The sequence below is a fragment of the Fringilla coelebs genome, assembly GCF_963513975.1.
Source record: "Fringilla coelebs genome assembly, chromosome: 3".
Taxonomy (NCBI): domain Eukaryota; kingdom Metazoa; phylum Chordata; class Aves; order Passeriformes; family Fringillidae; genus Fringilla; species Fringilla coelebs.
The window spans coordinates 57,576,039-57,599,719 of NC_140030.1; the positions used below are offsets into that span (position 1 = coordinate 57,576,039).

General features: G+C 35.8%; 1 protein-coding gene across 4 annotated transcripts in view; it reads right to left on the reverse strand.

Moving 5' to 3' along the window:
• AHI1 (Abelson helper integration site 1) overlaps positions 1 to 23,681 on the reverse strand; it is an 84,368-nt gene that overhangs the window by 24,731 nt on the left and 35,956 nt on the right. For all 4 annotated transcript variants that reach the window (XM_084201892.1, XM_084201889.1, XM_084201891.1 and 1 more), the window contains exon 19: positions 20,783 to 20,900. In XM_084201892.1, coding sequence (XP_084058018.1) covers positions 20,783 to 20,900 — 118 coding nt within the window. The remainder of the gene's footprint in view (positions 1 to 20,782; positions 20,901 to 23,681) is intronic.

Below are 23,681 nucleotides of genomic sequence, written 5' to 3' on the forward strand. Positions count from 1 at the left end.
TCCACATGCCACCTCGTGCTCAAAGCTGACACTATTATCTAGGCTGTATTGCTTTTCTCTTCATTGAAATTCCAAGTAATGCATACAAAGTTTTCCAACAGAAATGATCACAAAAACTCACAAAGGAATTACTTCCTTATTTTATCTGAAAGAATAACTATTCCTATTCAGTGGTTCCCTTTGATCATCTGAGTTCCTATCACAACACATCTTGCTGTTTATTTTATTCACTCTCTACATAGCACACTTGAACAAGTACTTGTAAATTCTTTTCTTTTCTGACTATTATGTTAACTACTAAGCTCAGGAAAATCCTTTCATCATCTATGGATTTATCTTTTTGTTATTGGTCTCCTCAGCTGTATACTTAAGAAAACATCTTAAAAAGAAAAGACACAAAAAAATCGGAAAATCGTTGAACATGACAGTGAAAAATGCTACCGCTTCACTGGAGAACAGTTTCTCAAGTACAGAAACTCCAGGCAACACAGAGTTAAGCTCACTGGATTTTCTCTGTGAGACATTAGCTTTGAAACAAATTTTGTTTTTAAAGAAAAATAAGATCTGAAAACTCATTTTCATTTGCCACACCAAAACCCTGCTTTTGAGGAGTCTAGTATCCGAATAAAGGCAACTTTTCAGATTCAGATTCCCATGTACTGGCAGAGCTCCACAAGGAAACTTGCACAACTCCACCTACAGTACATTTTCTAAAGCCTAGTGGTTTTGACTTTCACAGGAGATTTACTCATAAATGTTTAATCATTAAGATATTTAGATATTTCTAACTAGAATAAAAGCTGCAAGCTCAAATAATGATAGTCAAGCCATGCTCCTGCAAATCTGCATGTGACTAATCTACCTGTGAGAAATCCTAAATACGTGCAGTAATGGATTATTCAGCTTCATGTATGAATTAAAAACATCTTGATCTTAATAATTTCGAAAACTCCTGCATAAATTGTCAAATACTTTATTTTGAAAGGCTTACTTTGTTTTTATTACTTTTTCACTTCTCTTTTAAGAAGAAGAAAGAGATGAGAATGTAAACCATTTTCTGAATTCAACCCATACTTTAAGACAGTATTCCTGAAGGCAACCTTTTTTCAAACAAGCTATTTGCTAAAACTGTTGTTCAGCACTAACCAAAACTCAGTGGGGATATTACTCCAATTAATATTATCTACACACTCACTTAGTCAAAAAACCAGATGCTACAGAGATGATACTACATATGGATATACTATCACATACACATGTTGTATCTTTGAAGAAAAAACAAACAAACTGAAAACAAATAAAATATCTGCATGATAAATTTTTTTTAGACAGCCAATTTGAGCATGGGAGTGTTGTGCCAACTCACACAAACCCATACTAAGATAAAAGATATATAAAATATTTGATAAAAACAATTGTTTGTCTGGGACAATATTAAAGTTTTAATTAAAAACACTAATCTGCATTTTTATCTGTAACTTCTTTGACCTTCATATATTTCTAAGGAAAACATGCATTACTTCCAAGTGCTCCTGGACTGTGTTTATGCATGTCAGTACTCCTGTGCAGCCTCTATATTCAGTTGTTTATCAGGTGAAAACTGTATGGTTAGCCTGATATTCCCAATTCTGCCCCAGTAAAGGGCAGCACAGACCTGCTGTGCTGCAAGTGTAGGACAGACAGATGCATTGCTCAAAGATATAAGGAGTGCTGTACGGAATTCTAGAAGCTGGGACTGGTTCAGACTCAGTGTGTTCCATGACTAGAGACAAAACAAATAGAAAATTCTTATTACTTTGCTTGAGGTATAAACAGACCACAGCACACCTGGGCACAAATAGTCTATGATCATGCCTATTGCTTACCCCAAAGTAGACTTCAGGGCTATCTGTTACTTGTTCTTAATTATCAAGCATCCATTTTTGTAGCCCCTACCTTCAAAATGGTCATATTAAAAAATGCCAAGCAAACAAAACAAACCCAAACCAACAAAAAAACCTGTTCACATCTCACTCATACACAAAACAAGCTCCATTCAGCAAGCAAGGGAATATCCATCCCTTCTTCCCCAAATGAAGCAGTAGAATTTTAAAGCAATGTTCCACAGCTATGGGCTTGCTATGGTTCCATGCTTGATGAAGCGTGTCAATGACATCAAGCAGGTGTGACTAACAGCCTCAGAGTGCCTGCTTTGGTTCTCTCCCATCCAGGCTGTACACGCTTTTTAACTACTGTACTGACACTGAGGCCCGCAGTCCAGAAGGACATTTCCTCTTGATCTAAAAATTAAGTTTACAGGACACTGTGACCTGGTGGGACTCTCACTTAGTCTGAGCTCATAGAAAGGTCATTAAATCCTTTGTAAGATCAAGCCAAAAACAGCCCCAACACACAGGGTAATCTGGACTGTCTTTTCTTGAGGTTGCCTCAGAATCACTAATGGAGAAGCATTTTTATTGATGCAGATGCTTTACTTGTGCTCTCCAACAATTCTTTCTTATCTGCTGTCTTCACATTCAAAATCATATACATCTTGAGAAGTTAATCTTCCCAATGAAAGTATCAATATTTGGATAACTGCATATCCTATTACCCTGCATTGATTTTTTGTTTCCTTTACATGGAATTTTACATGAGAAGATCATACTACTTCTAGAAGAACTTACTGCTAATGTCTAGCTGCAAATCAGGCATCTCAAAACAATAGATGCTAATCCTTTACCTCAAATGATCAGAATTTTCACATCAACACAATTTAACAGCAGGACAGCTCTTCTTTAGGGTCCACGTAACCCTGTTGTTACAATTATGTCGTGAGCCTATCAAAGAACTGGTTTGAAAAACAGCGTATCTGTCTGCCTTGAGAGGAGTCTGAAACCGTGGTAGTTTCCTATCCAATTTGAACAGAGAACTGAAAGTGCACCCTCAGTTCCCCTCGTCACCTCTGGCAATTTATTCTTTGCCAGTATAACTGCAGCCTAAGAGGAAAGAAGACAGAAGCCAGGCAGCTGTCCTGTCCAAAATGTGTCTGTAATACCAAGTCCCAGTTTCATTGCATGCCTTCACTGGAAAGCTACCCTCTGCTCTAGGTCCCCTCACATCAGTGTGAGGTGATCAAATTCTAAGCATTGGACTGAAATGCACAAAGTAGATGAGTTCACTACCAAACAGACTTGACTTATATAGAAATTGATATGACAGCAACTCCTGAATAGAACTTGTAATAATTAACACTTCCTTTAAAATAACAGCATCTTTAGTGATTTTGTTTAAAACTAATAGCATGAGAAACTAAAGAGGGAAAGAAGTCTTTCTAAGCAGTCACATAATTCCACTATTATCCTACTGGACTGTCTATAATCACCCAGTGTGAAATGCTTTTGTGAAAAAAACGCTGTTTTAAAAAAGGCCAGGAGAAAATTTGTTACAGAAGAACTCCTGTTTTAATGAACTTTTTAAAAGAAAGTTTTTTCTCACTTTCTGAAATGTTCTTGATTAATTAATTTTGCAATTACTAAAGGTATTTGAGCATAATAAATCTCTAAGGCTTCCAGTCACACAGAATCTATAGCTAATGAAATAATCCAAAAGTTCATCCTGGAAAATTCCCAGAAAATCACAGAGCAAAGGACAAATACATATGTAAGAAAACTGAAATATGTTAATATTCAGACATTTCTGTGACAAACACCTCTAAAGCATGCAGAGAGAGAAAAAAATCTTACCTACTCTAGTCACACACTATTCTGTTTTTAACTGAGTTTTATTTATACTAATTGCTAATGTTTCAAAACCCACGAAAAAAATCCTGGAAGACATGAAAATAAACAATGCCTCTAGGAAATGGTATTTCTTATTGCAAACATTCTTGTGAATTATATTGTGGTCTCTTGCAACACAGTGCAGTTAAAATACATCAAATTAAATAACAAACACTGGACAAAAAGTAAAGTCAGATATGAGATGAATATGTGTAGATCAGCTCATTCCTCTTCCTACTCATCTTCTGTGTCTTTAAAACTGTTTCCAGTAATAAGAATCATGTTTTCAGCACAGTGACCTAGTGTAGTATGACCAAAAGTAAGTTTACCTGATACCGTGATGAAAAGATCTTTTAGTATGCAATACAATCACTACTTTAGGTTCCAAAGGTTTCAAAGGAAAGTTTTGAGGTTTTTAAAGTAAAAGCTTTCAGCTATTTCTGAAATTTCCTTTTACAAACTATGTATAATGTAAGGGAATGAAGATAATTTTGTAATGATCTAAATATATATTATTCTTCCCTCAAAAACTTTATCCTCAAACCAATTATGCTCTAATAGATCAAAGAGAATTCATTATATAAAAAGATTGTTTATATATTGGGTAAGAACCTGTTTTCTTTTATTTAAACACATGATCACAAATACATTAAAAACCCACCAAAACATTTTCAGATGCAGTTCACACAAAATGAATGGATGCACCTAGTTAACACAAGCATACCTTTTCATTTTACTAGCAAAGCAGATGTTTCACCAAGACCCATTGCTTTAGGTGAAAATCCACTTCCAACTTTGTTCTACATAACTTAGTCTAGCACCTATGACTTTGAAGATATTCCAGACTGAACAGCAGAATTGACAGGACCAAAGTGTATTGAAAACTTTTAGTGAAGTTTAATCTGTATCATAGTGACTGGACAAGAAGAAATGGTCTCAAACTGCATTAGGGGAGGCTCAGGTTAGACATCAGGAAGAATTTCTTCATTAAAGGGGTTGTTTAGTATTAGAATGGGCTGTCCACCACCCCCAGAAGTGTTCAAGAAATGACTGGCTGTGACACTTAGTGCCATGGACGAGTTGACAAGGTTACCCTTGGTAAAGCTTGAACTCAGTGATCTTGTAGGACTTTTGCAACCAAAACAATGCTGTGATTCTGTGATCTTGCAAAACACTTAAAATGCATGTGCTTAAAACAGTCAGTTCTCATGTGCTGTATATACAAAGGTGCTGTGCTGGCAACATTACTGAATGCAAAGGTCTTCTATGAACACCCATGAGATTCTTGCAGAGTATTCTGCCCTGACAGAAGTCTACTCAGTGTCAGCCCATGCCATTACTTGCACTCTCCTTGTCTCTTCCCCACCTTTTTCTTCTATCAAAGCATCCAGAAAACGTTGAACTATCTCCTCAATGTCATTCTCATTTCCTAAGTGGGGTTCCAATTTATTAAACTAAATCTATTCACTTAAAACCAAACCCCAAAATCTATAGGACAAATAGAATCCCTCTCTGCTTACTGTCTCACTTTTTCTAAGTTATATAGAGAAACATCTGTTTATTTATTTTGTCCATTGAATATGAGAGCTGTTTACATGCTATATACACTTCAGTAAAATGAGAGACAAAAAAGCTCTGGCAGCTCTATTGCTGCCAGATGTCAGTCCTCCAGTTAGTGGAGATTGATTAAGATGGCAGGCATAAAAGAAAACCCAAATCCACCCCACCTTACCCTTTCCATGTTCAGCTGAAACAGCTGTGCTGATAGGTGGAAAAGCATGACTTATTTCTGTTTCCCTTCCCCATCCCTATTAATACAATGAAAAATTATAAATGAACAAAATAATCTTGGGCAATTATGTCAATAGATCAGGCTTTGTTTGCCATTCAAAATCTACACTATATAGAAAAGTCTGTACAGAAGGATACGCTTTCAATGAAAAAATAAGTCATGTTTACCTTTTCAACCAATTGTTTACTAAACACTGGTATGAAAAAGAGTTCTCTAGAAAAAAACCTTTAGGGAGTTACACAATTCAGGACCATGCAGCTCCATACATCGTGCTGCAGCTTCTTTAACACAGCATGTGATTTCTGAGTGGATGCCTCAGCTGCAGCTACTAGGAGAACCCTGGGGTCCCAAACCATGAGCAAGCCACGGTTTTCCTGAAGTGAGAGACACAACTGCTCTAGTGTGCTTTAACACAGTAACTTCCTTATCTAAGGATTAAGGCAGTTATTTCTAGCTAATACATCTGTACATCTGGTTGTTTGATTCCACAGCTCAAGTGACCAGGTAGTTTGTCCTTGCAGCAGAGTTAAGTAAACACTGGAGCAGTGGAACAGAGAAAGGCTTAAATTCACACCTGTAGATCCACAGAGAGATAGATACCTTTGCTGCAACATCAACCAATTCCAATCCTCATATAAGAGACCTCAGAATCAGACAGCACTAACATGAAAACACTGTGCTTCTGGCAGTGCCAGATGCCACAACATAATTATATCTCCCATCAGCCAAAAGAATGCATAGAGATATTCATTCAAGGTTAGCCATCATTTTCATTCCTGGTTCAAGGTATACAAGGGCACATACATGTGTTTGCTCTGAGAATAATCCTCCACAAGGAGGACTATAGAGATAATCTGTCTGTCACTGGCTTTTGGTTTCATTTGAAAACATTTATTCTGTACTTAGGCACAATGAAGAGGCAGAATTTGGCCCCTATTTACAAAAAGCATAATGAAGTAAAAACTATTGCATCACAAAAACAATTAAAAAATCCAACTTTTTAATTAGAGATTAAAATCAAATACATTTAGCAGCCTACACACCCACCTAATTATTTCTGAGTAATCTTATCAAACCATCATCTTACATTTTTCTTGCAAATGTTAAGTTTCTACAGTACCATATATAAACAATGCAAGTAGTAGCACGTGTCCCAAGCATTCTTTTGAAGTAAAGAACATTTATTGAATTCATGCTAATCAGGAACGTGCTAATTTACGACAACTTCTAACATTACATCACAATGGCAGTAGATATCACTGAAAATGAGCACAAGTTATAGTAACCAGTTGTTTCTTTCTACAACTTGGAGAACAGAAGGTGATTCTACAGCAAACATCAATAAGCCTGCAGAGATAACATCAGCTTTCTGAAATCAGATTGGCAGCATTATTTACAAGCTTTAGATAGCAGATAAAGAAGATGTAAAGAAAATGCAGACTCTGACGCATTCTTTGTATTAATAAGAGTTATTTTTCTTCTAGCGCTGCAGATATCCTGAGAAAGTCATTATTAGTTTTGCTAAGCTCACCTGGACTATTTAAAAGCAAACAAACTAAAATAAAATAGAAAAGAAACTTATTTTGTATTCTATTACATGTAGTTTGTGGTGCTCCCTGTCAAAAAATACTTCACAAAATATATAAACTGCAGTCCCTTGGAGCTGTAGATGCCCAACACTGAAATAGCAACCTTCACTTTTGGCTTGAATAATATTTTTGCCTCTGCTTTAACTTTCCCTCCCTGAATCAGAAGAAATGGAGCTCTTAAGCAGGCTTCATTATTATCTGGTTTCTAAAAATACGTAGAACAGTTAAATTTTATTTATAAATACAGGTAATTCCTATGTAATACAATTAAATAGAATTTAACTCTATCTGCAGCTCTCAAAGTCAAGAGTCTTATGACCTCATAACTCTACTTGTGTCTTTAAAAAAACATACTTAACTACAGAAAAAAGACAAAGAATGAAAATTATGCAAGGAACGAAAACAAAGTAATTTTTTTGCATGGCTCTTCCCACAACAGGAATTCAGCAATGGCTAGTTACTCAGAGTTACTTAAATCAAATTAGCTTGCCATTCTACAAGTGGAAAGCTGTAAGAAAATATGCTTAGGATACCACAAATATCTTTCAAATCAGCCATTAACCCATTTTTGCAATGCAAAGTCTTGTCAGCTAAGTAAAAACAACCAGTTACTGCATAAACTACTGAATTTCTATATTACCCAGAAAGCCTCACAATGTCAAATCACATCTTGACTGGAAAAAAATCTAAAAAAATTTCAGATCTTGTAAATGCTTATGTAGCATTTTCCTAACATTCACATTCAAGGTAAAACAGTACCACCAACATCATGTGCAATATGCTGGAAAAAATAAGTCAGCTTGATAATTCAGGTTTTATCATGACCAGAATAGCCATTACTTTCTCTATGACCTTAGCACTTTCAGCCAGTACTGAGTCCTAATTCTGACAAAGTATTACCAGAAAATTCTATGAAATCGCCAAACAATTATTACATTATCAAACCTTAAAAATGCAGGACCACTGGCAGAGACTATATCAGGGAACCATTATGTAATATTGGTATCATCTGTTACAGAGGAAAATACACTGAAATATTATGTTCAACATCAAAGCAACACATTGGAGATCCAACTGGGCACAGATTTCAATTATATTGATTTTTCACTTTCCTTTACCTACAAGGTTTGCAAAGTTTTTTAGAATGCAACAGCAACCTGTTACTGCTTTTACAGCAGTGGATTTTTAGAATGTTAGGGTCTTACATGGGGGATGTGAAAAAAAAAAGCAAGCCTGGAAAATGTTTGCATTGAACATAATTGGGAGGCAATTCTCCCTTTAATTTACAACAGCAGTACCTTATTTGAAGAGAGGTAAAATAAGGCAAATCAAGACAGGCAGATTCATAAAGAGTGGCTGTGTCCAGCTTTAGGCTAAGACCACATTTCTAAAACTCTGGATTATTCTGGAGGGAACAGAATTCTCTAAAAGGTTCAATCAGGAACACAAAATGCTACAGCTGGGATTAGAAGACAGTAAAACTTTTCACTATTTCATGGCAAGCGAGAAAGTAGAAGTAACAGTCCTAGCCAGTGAATTAGTACCTTGTCTGTACAGGAATTTTGCAAGCAAGACTATTTGCCCAGCAAATCTAAAGACATAAACACAAATAATAATGAAAATTAAATTCTGAATGAAGAAATAGCATTTGACTAAATATTTTTTACAGTATCATGAAATGCAATATAAATGCTTAATACAATACCCTACTGGCTTTTTTCACATCATCACATAGGTAGTGTCAAACTGTTAAAAACTACAGTACTTTAACATGTAAGCCTAATTATATGACCCATCCTCTCTGGTTTGACTACCAGTTGCAGCTAAAATCCCTACTGACTACGCTCATACAGCATCTCCAATAAGCCAAAACCCACACAAAAGCAGCAAGTGCTAAGTCTTCATAATCATCAATAAGAGGGAGGTGATTAAGGTCTGAATATTCAAGGACAGGAAATTCTTCTCCATAGCCTTTTCTAAAAGGAACCACCCATTTCTATGCATTATGAATGATATCTGAGTTTCTTTAAAACTGACTTCATTGCCAACTGCTACAAACATTTGCTTCTTCAAAAGGACCAAAAAACTGAAAACCACAGAAAATTGTCTAGTAACACTCTTAAGTTTGGAAATCTCAAAGTATGTGTTTTAATAGCCTTATTCAGTAAACCTTCCTAGATGGTTTCTGCACACATTTACGTGCCAATTATTAACTCAAGAATGGTGATACAGACAACCCTGGACACACCTTGTTCTCCTTGAGTGATTACTGGAACTTACTCTGAGAATTGTTTTGGTAAGAAAAGCTGATTTGCAGGAAGAGTCTTAATTGAAACCACATTTTCAACTGCTGAAGATACTTTACATGCGTGAGTAGTAAACAAAGACAGAAGTTTCATTTATGTTCTCTACCAGAAGGAAAACAAATTTCCAATCAAGTACTGTGGTAAGTTCTAGATATGCATTAGGTGGGCACTACACCCCAAATCTTGCAAGAACAGTAGAACAACTATATTTCTTCTCCTCTTGTTGCTGTTTTTTATGCAGAAGCAGCCAAATCAGAAGTAAATACAATTTGGTAGAGCATACATTATATTAGATTGAACTGCTGGACACAAAAGGTGAAAAGTTGCCAACAATTAACCAATATATATATTATTCAAAACTTGTGTTTTAAATTATTTCAAAAATGAAAAATTCCAAGAATATGCTTGGAATCCTTATAGGAAAGAAACACCTGCCTGGTTTTAGCTGGGGCCCTGCTCACAACAGAAGTTCTTCAACTAGCAGCATGCATAACTCTGTTACATTCTCCTGAACAAGCAGAAGAGGTGACACACTTCATGGATACCTTCCCTGTATAGACAGTCACAACCTCCACCCCCCCCACTTTAAGGATAGGCTCATCCTTTTTTACTACAGAGGTGAACTCTGCTTAAACGTGATTATCCATTAATGAAAACTCAAAGATGCAAGGAGTAGGAAAATGAAACCTGTCCAAAGTCTTCACCTGAAAATACAACACCTCACAAAGTGAATCTTATTATGCTGTGTACGTGAATAGTGACAATGAGAAGTTGATGAATGAATTCTCAGGACATCTCAAATTGCTACTAGGCAATTTGTCACACCAAAAGATGCTCAACACATATTTTGAAAGAAGCTCCAATTTTCTGTATGCTATTATTTGTCATATTAGCTGCAGCAGTCTGCTTCCTTTGACCAGTCAGGCTCTGAAAGGATTGCAGAAAACCTGTATCAATATATGTCACTGCAACACCCTTCAGCTAATGCTAATCTGTAAAAAACCCCAATCAATGAGGCACCAGAAGCTAGCATAGATAGACAGCTGAAGTAAAGACTGACAGGACAGGAAAAGGGGATGCGCAATCTTGAATCATATGGGGATGCAGTATGCTGGAGTCAATCTTCAGATGAGATACAGAGTATCAAATATTATCTGTTACATGGCCGAGTTAGAGCCTTCCGCAAAGGGACTGTCCAGCAAGCCAGAACAGAGCCCTGCGTCAAGTGAGCAGGGGAGACACTAAAAGAGCTTCTTTGAATTTGCCTGTTTGTCACTTGAATCTTTTTTCTTTGCCTGAGGAAGTAAAAACTGGAGAAACTGAGCTTTAATTGTGAGAGGAAAACATGAGAAAGGAACCTCTGCAATCCTTCACTGCATACCATAAGATCGCAAAAAACACCCCTATACAAGTTTTCAGAAGCAGAGTTTTAAGAGAATTCTAGCGCTTCATTTGAGGCCAACAAGGAACGAGTCACTGTTCCTTACAGCCCCCAGTGAGCAAGAAAGCAAGCTAACAATGAGCATGTAGGCTCCAGTGAAGCTCTCATTTCATCTGGATCAAGGCAGCACACTGAGGCCAGCTCTGTATATAACAGCAAACTACTGTGTGACAACAGCAATGTCTCAGTTACACACCTGTAGAATCCCTCACTTCTCTGCACCTGCCTTCTGCCATCTTAATACTTTTCCAAGCCACCATCCTCTATCATTACTTTCTACAGGATCAACATGATCCGTATCAAACTACAATGGCCAAACTGCATCAGTACCACAACCTACTGCAGAGCATACTACAGACCACATGTACCCAAAGTTAACTTAGAATGTGTTATGTCAGGGAGGTTTGCTCTCACTGAAATCGGTGCTTCAACAACAAGAGTAACAAGGTGCATAGGAATCCATGGAAGTTTAATTGTTTCACACATAAAAATCTGTCAACAAAACTAGCAAAGGCTTTTTAAAGCAGCTGAAAAAGTATGCATGTGTACCAAAATGGGATGGATAATTTATGTTTAAAACATAGATTTTATTTATTTTTTTTTTAATGCACTTAGGATTTGCTAACTTGTCAAAACCAGCAATGAAGTCAAAGTACTTTGGTCTCCTATTGGGAGATGGAGATGTCTCCCTCCATGTGCACCATGGCTGCTACTGGGGTTTTTGCATTGTCCTCCCAACTCCTCTGGAAATGACAGGAACAGAAGGATTGGAGCAATACGTGCAGGGATTTATTTCCCTATTTAATTCACTCATGTTTATTGCTGTACAGACAGCATCCTTGCTGACGTGAGCTTTCTGCTGGATAAGAGGACTGATACTTTACTGCACACTCCTTGGCAGAAGGACTGTTTCCTTCTCTGTGACCAAGCATGTTGTTGTCTCGTGGCTCAACAGCCCAAAATTACAGACAAGCTCAGAGTGAAAACAGTTAACAGGACCTCTCTACTTAGGAATTAATTAGATTCAGTTGTTTTAGGATCCACATAACTGAGAAAGTAAGGGCACACTTAGGCCAAATCTCTTTTGGCAGAGACTTACCACAGTACTACGTCACACCCTGATTTTGCAATCTATATCCATTGCTGCCAAGCAGAGAGTAATGCTTCATTTAATCCACACCCTTGTATAATTTGGCTGAGAATACTTCCTTTAGCCTGAAGGCTCAGCAGTAATTACCTGAACATACACCAATTTCAAGTAAATATAAATGGTGTTCTTTAGATAAAGTTTTTGGAATCTTCAAAGATTGCTGTTATTGTGCTCTGTATTTAGTGTAATTTTCAGAGAAATATTTTAATTAACTTACCTAGAAGAAATATGAGAAAGAACATATAAAAAAGGAACATGTGTATCTTTGATCTCAATATAAACAATTCTAGCAAGTTTAACTAGAAAATACAAACTCTTCTGACATTTATAACATCTTATCAATCAGATAGAAGAAACTGGATAAGCAACCTTTTACAATAGAAGAACTAGATTGTCATTAATGTTAATGGTTATGTCTCTGTGTCTTTACTATTCTCTTGGAACATTTTTGTGGTTAGATGAATCTATTTATACAACTTATGTTTTCAAATTTAAAAATCATTTTTACTGTTCATTTTTTAATGTAAACACCCAGCTCTTCTACCGTAAGACAAGGTCCTGTATTTGTGCCTTGAGCCAGAACTCTGACATTGTCCAATGATGTGGGCAGCACAGCAGAGTCACAGAGCTCTGAGGGAGCTCCTCCTCCTGCAGAATGGCCTGAGCTGCCTGTAAGCCATGATGAAGGCACAGGTGTGTCCTGATACTCTTGATTTTTATTTACTGCCAAAGTCAGCTGTAAGCTGGAACATCATGAGCCTTTGTAATCTATTTGCACTGAAGAAACTGAGTCACAGCTACTTCAAAATGTAAATGGTATGGCCAAATAGCTTATAAAAGAAGGAGGTATAAAAAAATAACAATAACATCTTGTGATAGATATTCCTACTGTTTTAAAAGAAAACTAACTTTGAGAAAAATATCTGTAAGCTGTATTTTTCAGTTCTTCCATAGTGTTATAAGCAAATAATAACGAAAAAAAGTTTTATTTTCTTTCTTTCTTTCTTTCTCCCTTCTGTTATACATTTCCCTTAAGTCCAAGTGAGAGATATGAATATCTTAAAATGAATGATCATTTTCACCAGGGGAGTTCCCATTCAAATTAACAGAGATATATCAAAAAGCACTTTAGACTTAATGCTCTTCTGCTTATGGTAAAAATACTTTAAGCAAACATCAGTGTAATTACATCAGTTGACACTTGCTGAGAGCTGATCTGAGGTGTTGAGCTGGTGATTTCTCTCTACTGAGCTCTCCTACCATCTTTTAAAAAATAAAGAGAAAATCTGTTAACTGCATCTAAAACTTAATTCATTGTAATAAATACTCAGTGACTATGCAGTAATCTTTAGTTAAAACAAAGGCTTGTAATGACTGTAAAAGTATGTTTATCTTTGGTTAATAGGAGGAAAAAAATCCCACAACAGAATAATATACTCAAAAACCAAGGGACTAAAATAAATTTACTCACTTAGAAAGTGCTAGTATTCTGCATTATTGCTATCATTATTGGTCTCTATTATTACAGACCAAGTGGTGGTGGGGATGCTTAAGTAATTCAGTTTTCAAAAGAAAGAAAGCATACATACTTGATTCAGTCACAGAGTTAACATCAATTACATCCTACAAATTACAGAAAATGTGAGAATTCTTCAAAGTAGCAATAACATATTTCTTGCAATAACAGAAAGCAACTCGCATTTCTACATTTAGGAATGTAAAAGAAAACACTAGGTAAAATTCTCAGTTTTTTGGTATCAGTGTCCCACTAGAATAATTAAATGAAAAGGATCACATTTTTAAAAAATCCTTCCCCATAAAAATATAAGAACAGCTCTCCTGAGAATTTTTTAAAGCTTAAATTTCTGAAAAGTGGGTCAAGCAGAATTAGTTCTTCCGATACGTGACAGAGCAGAAAGACAGCAAACTGTGTAAGACCATAGGAAAATAGCTGCAAAATGAGAGACAAGTACTAGGCACTCATTTCTTTCATCTTGATGCACATTCCCCTTTTTCAAACACATGACATATCTACGAGCAGCAGATCACAGCTTGCAGGAAGCTAACCACTCCACAAGCATTTATTCTCATGCATCACTTCCTATGTTGGCAGCACCTCTAGAGCACATACTGCATTTCTGTGTTCTGCATTTCTGTCCAGTCCCAGACTCCATGGGGAGCAGACTGCTAGCAAAACATATTTCACCCACTGGACTGCCTGATCACATCAAGGCCATTAGGAATGTTCCTTAGTGAAGGGGGAACTTGCATTTTTCCCTCTGTAGAAGAAGGAAGGAATAATAGTAGTAAGAATAAACAGAAAAGATAAACAGATCAGGCAAACAATGAAAAGACTACTAAACTATTTTGCACAGGCCTCATAACATCACTTCATTATTTTCTCAATCAATAACACAAAAAAAGGCCAGCAGACTCACCAATGCTAATGAAATTGAGAAACTTTGTGAAATTATTATACATTACCTTCTTCCCTTTTGTAAGTTTTCTCATAAATAAAATAAAGTAAAATTAGTTTCCTATCGTTATCTATAGCAAACTGTACTACACTTAAACCACTTTCAACTAATAGTGTGGGTTCTGAACCACTTTTAACTAATAGTGTGGGTTCTGAACCACTTTTAGGTGGGTATTTGGTTCTCTTCACCATAACATTTTATTCTGCCCCAATTTTAAGAAGATGTGGAGATAAAAAGAAAAATGTCAATGGAACTTAGACATTATGGCAAACTGCTACAGCATTTCCATAGCTCTGATCTGTGCAGTCCTTCTGGCTTAATTGCTTTCACCATCACAGCAAATCTAAATGAAGCTGCTGGGTGAGCTAATGAGGCAGCATACATTACAATTCAACAGGGAACAGATATACCCAATATTCTTTCAAAACAAAACTGAGTTCTTTTCTTATGTTTATATTCTTGGCAAGAAGTCTTTTACACATACTCAAGATATTTCTCTTAAAAAGGGGACAGGAAGATATTTCACTCCTATGTTAAAATATGATTTGTTAAAATACAGTATTAACACTAATATGCTAGGAATAAAAAAAGTACATATTCAGTGATCCATGTGCCATTCAATTTGCCTGCATGGACTGGATCCCAGTAACAGATTTCTCCAATGGGCACTCCCACTGGCACTCCCTCTAAACTAAAATATTCCCCCACCCACGGTCAAAATTACATATTTTCAGCATAGTAGTGCTGAAGATGGCAATGCTGCCACCTGTGCCACATGGCTTCTTTTAGTCATCTTCTGTCTTTCAATCACCTCTTTCCCGAGACACTACAAATACTGTATTTCATCTTATACTCGGACTATATAGTTCACACACATGCACTCTTCTGTTAATATGCACTTTTGTTTTTTACTATCTCTTTGGAATATTTTGTTGATGATTATTCTCAAATTAGAAAAAAATAAGTTATTAGAATAACAAGACTGAATTAAATTGTTCATTTGATACATGTTCAATTACAGCTTGTGTAAGTCTTCTTTCTCCTAAGAGTTCCTGAGAGATGAAAAGAATAAGGCCACACTGAACAAGCTTTCTGCAGACAGTTTTCCTTGAGAGGCACAAAATTATGTGAAAGGCATATATCCACCAAAAAACCCAAACAAGTCCATCCAATTCCTTCAGGGCTGTTGCAGTACTGAAGGATAGATGGGGATAGAGTTGGGAAGAAAGTATTAAATATGGGGGGGGGGGGGGGGGGGGGGGGGAATAAATGATTTAACATATATATGAGACTGCAACTTTTGACATGTATTTCGTCAGCATCTCTGCACAATGTGAATTTTGCTACTTGGTGCAGCAAAATTGTACCTCCTTTTTTCTGATTCTAAAAAAACCCCCAAGAATAAAAAATGTATTTTAAGAACATTTAACTGATGCATTAATATTTCTGATATCTTTGATGTAGAAATCTATTTCACCATTTGCTTGGGACTAAAAGAAGGAGTTTTAAATAGTCTATCAAATGTGACAGAGGACTTAAGTATGAAGTCAGTTTTGTTAATATTTTTAGAGAGCAATAAAGAGTGCTTTGAAGTTTTCCCTTTATATAGGTGGAAAACACCTTTGACTGTCAGTTGTGTTAATGGAGAGAAAATTTCTAATTGTTCTCAACCCTGCCAAAATGTTGTGTTTTTTGTTTTTGAGATTTTCTTTAAAGATACAAGAACCATCACGTTTCTAGCACATACGTAATTAATTTTTAAGAGCAAGTTTAATTAACTGGTTTTATTGAAGTCCAAATTTCAGTGAACAGATCTGAGTAGTATTTATAGTCAAGCTTCAATCTCCCACATAATTAACAATTAGGGTCACTGTTAATTACAATGACTTGAAACCTAAAACTTATTTTAGAAAGCATGTCCTGAACATAATGGTAGTTACTGAAGAATCACTGTTGAATAAAGCCCAAAGATGCCGGATATTTCTTTCATGGCATGCCACAGACCTCCAAAACAGTGTCTCATAGGAAGGTGATTTCACTGTCCAAAGATGCTCACAGTCTTAAGGAGGAAAGGCAAAAAAAACCAGAGAGGATTTTAACGTCTGTCAGCTAGAATGAGCAATTGAAAATCTGGAGGTTTTGCTACTTCCCTATTTGTTAAAAAAACAACAACTAGGAAATGGGTCATGCTGGAAGAAGTTATGAAAGAGAAGCATATGAGAAGAAAGAGACAGGAATGTTTAAGACAAAGTTCTGGATAATGCTACAGTGCAGTGCTGCAGAACAGCACTACTGGCCAGGTATGATAAAACTAGCACTAAGCATGAGCATAGCCAGGGCTATACAGCACAGGCAAGGTAAAACCTCAATTCTGACTATCAAAGACAGATCTTAATCAAACTGCATTACCAAGTAAAGAAAAAAAAAAAAGAAAAAAAAAAAAGGAAAGCCAAGGAAGAAGAGAAGAAGTTCAGCAACCTTAAATATTACATACCTCTAGGGAGAGATTCCTTACAGTACTAAACACCCATTAGACTTCATGAATCTAAACTACAAATGTAAAACTCAAAGGGGATGACTTTCTCCAAAGACAAACATTTAGCAAACTTTTCAAATTACTGACATTGTTATGAGCACAGCTACAACTATACTGAGGCAGACATAAAAATTATCCTGATGTGGTAAAATGAGTCACAATCCTGATGAAAAATTTCAGCAAACAGGCTATCATGACAGAGAGTAAGAAAACCTCAGTTCCATGCCTCTCCCTCAAATTTAAAACAATCTTTGTGAGAGGAAGGCACCCAACATACTTTTTCTTTAATTAATTCTGTTAAATCTGACTAAATGTCTCTAATGAAGTGCTTTATACATAACGCATAAAAATAAGTGGATCCATGTATTGTATCTGCTTTGTGGCACATATTTGCTAATTACTCTTTGACAAAATTCGTTATGTTTTTCTTACATAATTCTAACCATGCTCTTGACCAAACTATCTCTTGCACAGCGCTGCATAGAATCAATGGGAAAGCAGCAGAAGTTGTTAACTTTGAATTTGGCAAGACTTTCAACACTGTCCCCCATAACATTCCCACAGGCAAACAGCTCAAGTGTGCACTGTGTGAAACAGACAGTGCAACAGACTGGAAGCTGCCTGAGCTGGAGAGTTTAGAGGCTTGTAACCACTTACATAAAATCTAACTGGAGACTTTAGACCAGCGGTGCACTCCACAGGTCAGTACTGGGGTCCACACTTGAACTTCTCCATTAATGACCTGGATGACAGGACTGAGGGCATCCTCAATGAATTTGCAGATGATAAAAATCTGGGAGGAGGAGCTGATACAGCAGAGGAACGTGCTGCCATTCAGAGGTGCCTTGACAATGCACACAAATGGGCCAACAAGAACCTCTTGAAGTTCAACAATGGGGAATGCCAAGTCCTGAACTAGTGGAGAAATAACCCCATGTACCAAAGCAGACTGAAATACACAAAATCTAATTTAAAGATAATTAAAAATCCTTTCCTGTGAGAACTGTCAAATATTGTAATAGGTTGTCCAGAGATGTTTTGGAGTCTCCATCCTTATAAATATTCAAAATCCAAATGGATACAGTCCTGAGTTCTAGGCAAATCCACTTTAAGGAGGAGGGTTGGGCTCCATGGTCAATAATATCATGATCTTGTCTTTACTCATCTCACATAAAGAATATTCTGTCATTGAGAAAGAAACTGAAGCTCTCTATCAGATAATTAAACAATTAATTACTTTATTTAGAGCAAACTGGTTGGAAACAAAGGCAGTCATGCCTCGGCATCCATGAGCTAACTATTCTTGAGGGAAGTGGGAAAATAGCAGAATAAATAGCAGAATAAGACTGGGGCTTTGTTAAAGGCTATAAATCTGTGAAATTATGCACTTGAAGAAAAGCCAAAATACATGATATGTCAGGGTATACAGAACCCATTTGTCAAAATGAACACACATATTTAAAAGCCATAACAGTGAATATTACTTTTAGTTGAAGTATTATATTACAAAGTCACAAACAGCTAATTCTGCAAATGTGTCTGGATATGAAAAGATTTAAACATCAGGAAAGATCTGCTGTATTACTGCTACTGCCCATATAGCACATAGATGGAAACACTGGTTTTCCACTGTCTCCTACCTCAGGCAAGACTGAGACAATTAAACTGTCTTTTAAAAAGAAAGGGCTGCATATATTCAGGCTGCTACACTGCCCATACGACAAGATATCAGCAGCCACCTTACCAAACTATTAGAGCATGCACAGACATCAGTTACGTGGTTAAACAGACTGTTAACAGAGCCTTACACAAGTAAAGGGGAATTCTGCATTTTGCTTTAAGAAGCACTAAACACACAGTAAAAGGTGACAGAGCTGAACTGCCAACATAACCTTCAGGAATATGTAACCATCTGTTGGATCTCTAGTACAGGCAAATGCAACATCCCAATTAAAATAAGTACAAAATGAAAATATATTTTGTATATAAAACCAACACAGAAAATAAAAGTTCTGTCCTCACAGCACAATCAATAAATCAATAAAGCATTTAAGTACAGATTTTCTGTTATTCAAAAGCAAAGTTTATCTGGCAGTTAGGCAGCACAAACACCAGCACTTATCTTCACAGTTTATAACCAATGGGGAATGATGACACAGATAAGCAAATCTTTTTCATGTTTCACTGAAAACAAGTCTACCACAACAGAACAACCTGGAGGCCCACAAAACGACAGAGAAGTCATTAATAATTTTAAAACATTTTCTTACAGAAAAATCTATTTCAATTGTGTCCCATTAGTATTTTTATGGTGGCCTTCCCTTAAAACTCTTCCTGTTCTCATGGCTTCTTCTTTACATTTCTTTATATTTCCTATTTTACTGTGCTTCCCTGGTATAAATACTTTCCTGTACCTGTGGATCATCTTGGAAGTATCAGTCAGCTTTGGAAACAAAAACACTGAGAGTGTTCATACACAGCTGTAACATACACCTATGTTTGCTCATGCTATTTAGTAAGTCTCCATCAACACTTTTATCTGTGCTTCTGCATATAGTAAAATTCAAGAAAATAAAATTCCTAGGTTTGAGCAATACTAGGAATTGTAGTAGAACAACTTGAAAGCATACGTTGATGTTCTTTAAAGGGTTAGTTCACTTACTTTAAGTATTCACAATATGTAAGCATATGTGTTCTACTGCCTCTGTGAGATTTACACACTGTGGAAATAACATGCATCTGTTGAGCAATGCAGATGAATACTATTATGGCTCAAAGCTCTTTTCTTTAGGTGGAAAATAAAAATGCTGAAGTTAATTGGTGTATGGCCATTTGCATTGTGAATTAGTGACTAAGAGTGATTCTGAGACCAGTGGTCTATCTTTTAGACCATGCTAAGGACCATTTCCCCAGCTGCTCAGAAAAAGTAATCATAACTTCGTTTGCGAAAAAAATTGTCTGCCTTTAGGAGATAATTCTACATAATTATAGAGATTATTCCTATCTTTACTATCTACATTTTAAATCTCTATTACGTGTTTTTATTTCATTATATATTCCACCCTCCCTCTGGAATTCTTTTTACTCTTCTCAAGGATACAAAACAAAAACACTTTGAAATTAAGGTGCCAATTTTCTGTCTTATTTTACAGGTGCCCAGAAAAAATGGCATGAAATTATAAATTTTATTATTAAATACTGTGATTATCAATGAAACAGGTATTAGCAAAGTAAGCATCACAAATATACATAATTGCATTGCTTACCTTTTTCTCTAAGTCTTTCAATACAAAATATGTTTAGGAGAAAAAAAACTAAAAATAGATTAAAAACAACTGCAAAAAGACTATCAAGCACTAGGGTTTTGTAGTAGTTATATATGCTTTTAAATTCTATTCTTTTTGAGTGCCCATGTTTAAGATACTTCAGTAAGCGTTAAAATATATATCAAAATATTAAATTAAGAAAAGCTGACAATTTCATCCTCTTCTATGAACTTACAGCACTAATAAATAGGTGTACCACTTAAAGAAAGAAAAATTTTACAAAGAAACATGCATCAGCATTGGGCTGTATCACACTGGACTTAAAAAACAGTATCACATATAACAAAGCTGGGTTAGTCCCTGAAAGAGCTGCAAGGCAAAATTTTAAAAGGCAGAAAATAACAAAATCCTCATAGAAGATATCACCCCTGCTGTACAAAGAGTGAAGAAATAAAGAAACTTACCACTTTCTGCAGTGAAAGAATACAGAGGATTCAGTGGAATACTCAGAGCACCCGGCAGCCTTAGCTTGGAGTGTGGTGGCAGAGATGATGGTGCAGGAAGCAAGAGATTTGAGTTTGCCTGTAATAGGAAGACAAATCAGAAAGTGAAGTGTAATTTTCGGGGTCACTTACTGATGCAATAGCTAGAAGAGAAATATTTGTTTACTGTAAACAACTATTAAATTCCAGGAAAAAAATTAAAGCTCAAGTTGATGAAGACTGACAACTTCAATATTTATTTTTTCTTAGTATTTGGAGATACAGGCTTGGAAAAATTACTGGCACAGCAATAAACTGAATTGTGTGTTTATATATAGACTCAAGCAGTGCAAACAATGGAACAGAACTGTTTGAACCAACATTTTGTTGCATCTTCGTGTATAAAAATAACAAGATGTACATATGCTCATAAACTTTGAAATGTAAAATAATTTCTCATTTTTGAGTACTCAAACTACACTACATCTATGAAGAGATACTCACTACTATAGGGAAAAAAAATCTTATACCAATCCTACCACAGAACTGATTACTGTAAAGCAATAAACAGCAAAATCCCAGGCATGTCCTACATGTAAATTACACATAATATAATTCCAGTCCTAATCTCCACAGCAACAAAGAGAATGTAGTTAAAATCTGTTTTCCTATGGACTTTTTAATATATATATATAAACACATATATATGTTATATGTAAATATATATATATACACACACAACTACTACAAAACAAAAACCCTTCCCTAACTTTAGTCTTGTCATATTATCCAATACAGTCTATGAAAAAAAAAATTATAATGTCAAGTTTTTGGTTGATCCAATTGAGAATTTTACTGTTTGCTAAATATATTTTCACTGCCTTAATACACCAAAGCCAAGGCAGAAGAAAAAGAGGCCTTGAATAAAATATTTGTAACTTTCCTCAAGCAAGATATTTATATGCTAAAATTCATGAGAATTATTTACATAAGATAACATAATTCTTGACCCTTTCAAAAGTCAAGCCTATTTCATCATATAGAATAAAAGCATATGGTCACCCAATCCAACTAAAATCTTCCTATCAGTAAAGCACTACATTTGGCCTCAGTAAACTCTAGATCAGAACCTTAAACTGCAGTGGTGGCCCAGTGATATTTTCCAAATTTTCAAACTACTGGCTTGTAAATTCCATTTAAAGAAAGGAGACAATCCCAGATTCACTTTGGTTTAACTATCTCAAAAATTACATATTTTATATAACTATTATTTCTGTAATTCAAGAAATATTATTCAATTCAATAATGCGTAGTATTTGGGTATTGGCAGGTGTACTGAAATGCAGGTAATATAGCAGTAAAAATGTGTGTTCAAATACTTGACTGGGCCACAGGGTATCTGCCACCAACTGCTCAGCACCACTACACCTGACTTTCATCTTAATGTGTCTATTTTTGTGCAGGAATATGGATTCAATTCTAATGTGGAAAGTTTATAGCAAAAATTATCTTTGACTAACAAGGAATCTTGCAGCAAAAGTGCACAATTGTAATGACTATACTCCAAAGCTGACAGAAAGAAAAGTAACAGAAAATCAGATTAATTATTGAACATGATTTTTAAAAAGCATTAAACCTGAGAGATTTTACTACAGTGTACAAATTTAAATGAATGCTATTAAACAGTAGCTGGCAAATGTTATCAGAATGGAGGCCTGTTTTTCTGAACTGCAACAACAAAACCAATCTGCTTTTCTTACATTTACATATGCAAGCAAGTAAGCTTCATTAATATAAAGTTTTCTCTGATACAAAAGAGTGGTGGAAAGCCATTAGTTTACGTATTTACCCAAACACAGAAAAAATAATCTGTTCTGCAAACGTTTTGATCTCAGCTTCCCAGTGTTTCATCTTATTTAATCCACTGTAAACTCTAGGGAGAGCCTTTTTCCCTAGATAAATGAGAAGATGTCCCCTTAGCATGAATTTCTTGCTAAGTGCACACCACACCACAAGACAAACAGAGGCTTTCCAGTCAAATACTTTGATGGAAGTCTCTTTCAAATTTGCTATCAAAAATTAGAGTTCAGATAACACCAGGAAATGAAGACAGGTTGAATATATTGGCTTTTGGAAATCAAGCTAAACAGGACAGAGCAAACTATTGAAAACTAACACTTAATAGATGCCTCCCCAGTTCATCCTGGAAGGAAGAATTGTGAAGCTAAGCTTGTCTTGATTCTGGTCCTTGAACAAATTATAGGAGAGATTTGGAACTCTATGTAAATTATTCCTGTACAACACTAAATTAATTTCCCTTTATTTTCCTGCTGTATTATGCAAACACTCTCACAATACATGCCAAATAGCGTGCTTTGAAATCAAATGCAACAAGACACACAGAAGAGAGGGCTAAATGTGCAGTCCTGAGGATTTAAGAAAATCACCTGTTCTAAAATGCAGCCTAAATTCCATTAGAATACTTCCTTCCTGTCTAAGGCCTTAAAAACAAGATGAAAACCTTTTTAATAAAAGAGATATTAAAAATTAAGTTTTAATTAATCTTAAAGGAAGTGTTTTATTCTTCCCCTTCATGGCAGTGAAGCTGAATTCAGGTGAGCAATAAAAGACTGTCCATCCAAAGCAGAGACAAAACCAGAGTTTTAATGACCTTTCTGCCACTAGCTATTATGTATACTTTAAATCTCTCAGAGGCTCAAGGAGGGAAAAAAGGCACAACATTGTAACAGAAATAGGAAGCATTCAGCTAATAAGTGAGGAATTGTGATTCAAGCACAACTGCTTCCAGGTGAAGTGCACTATTCTATGAAAAACAATTCTCTTACAACAGGTAGACTTAAGACTATACACAGAACAAAAT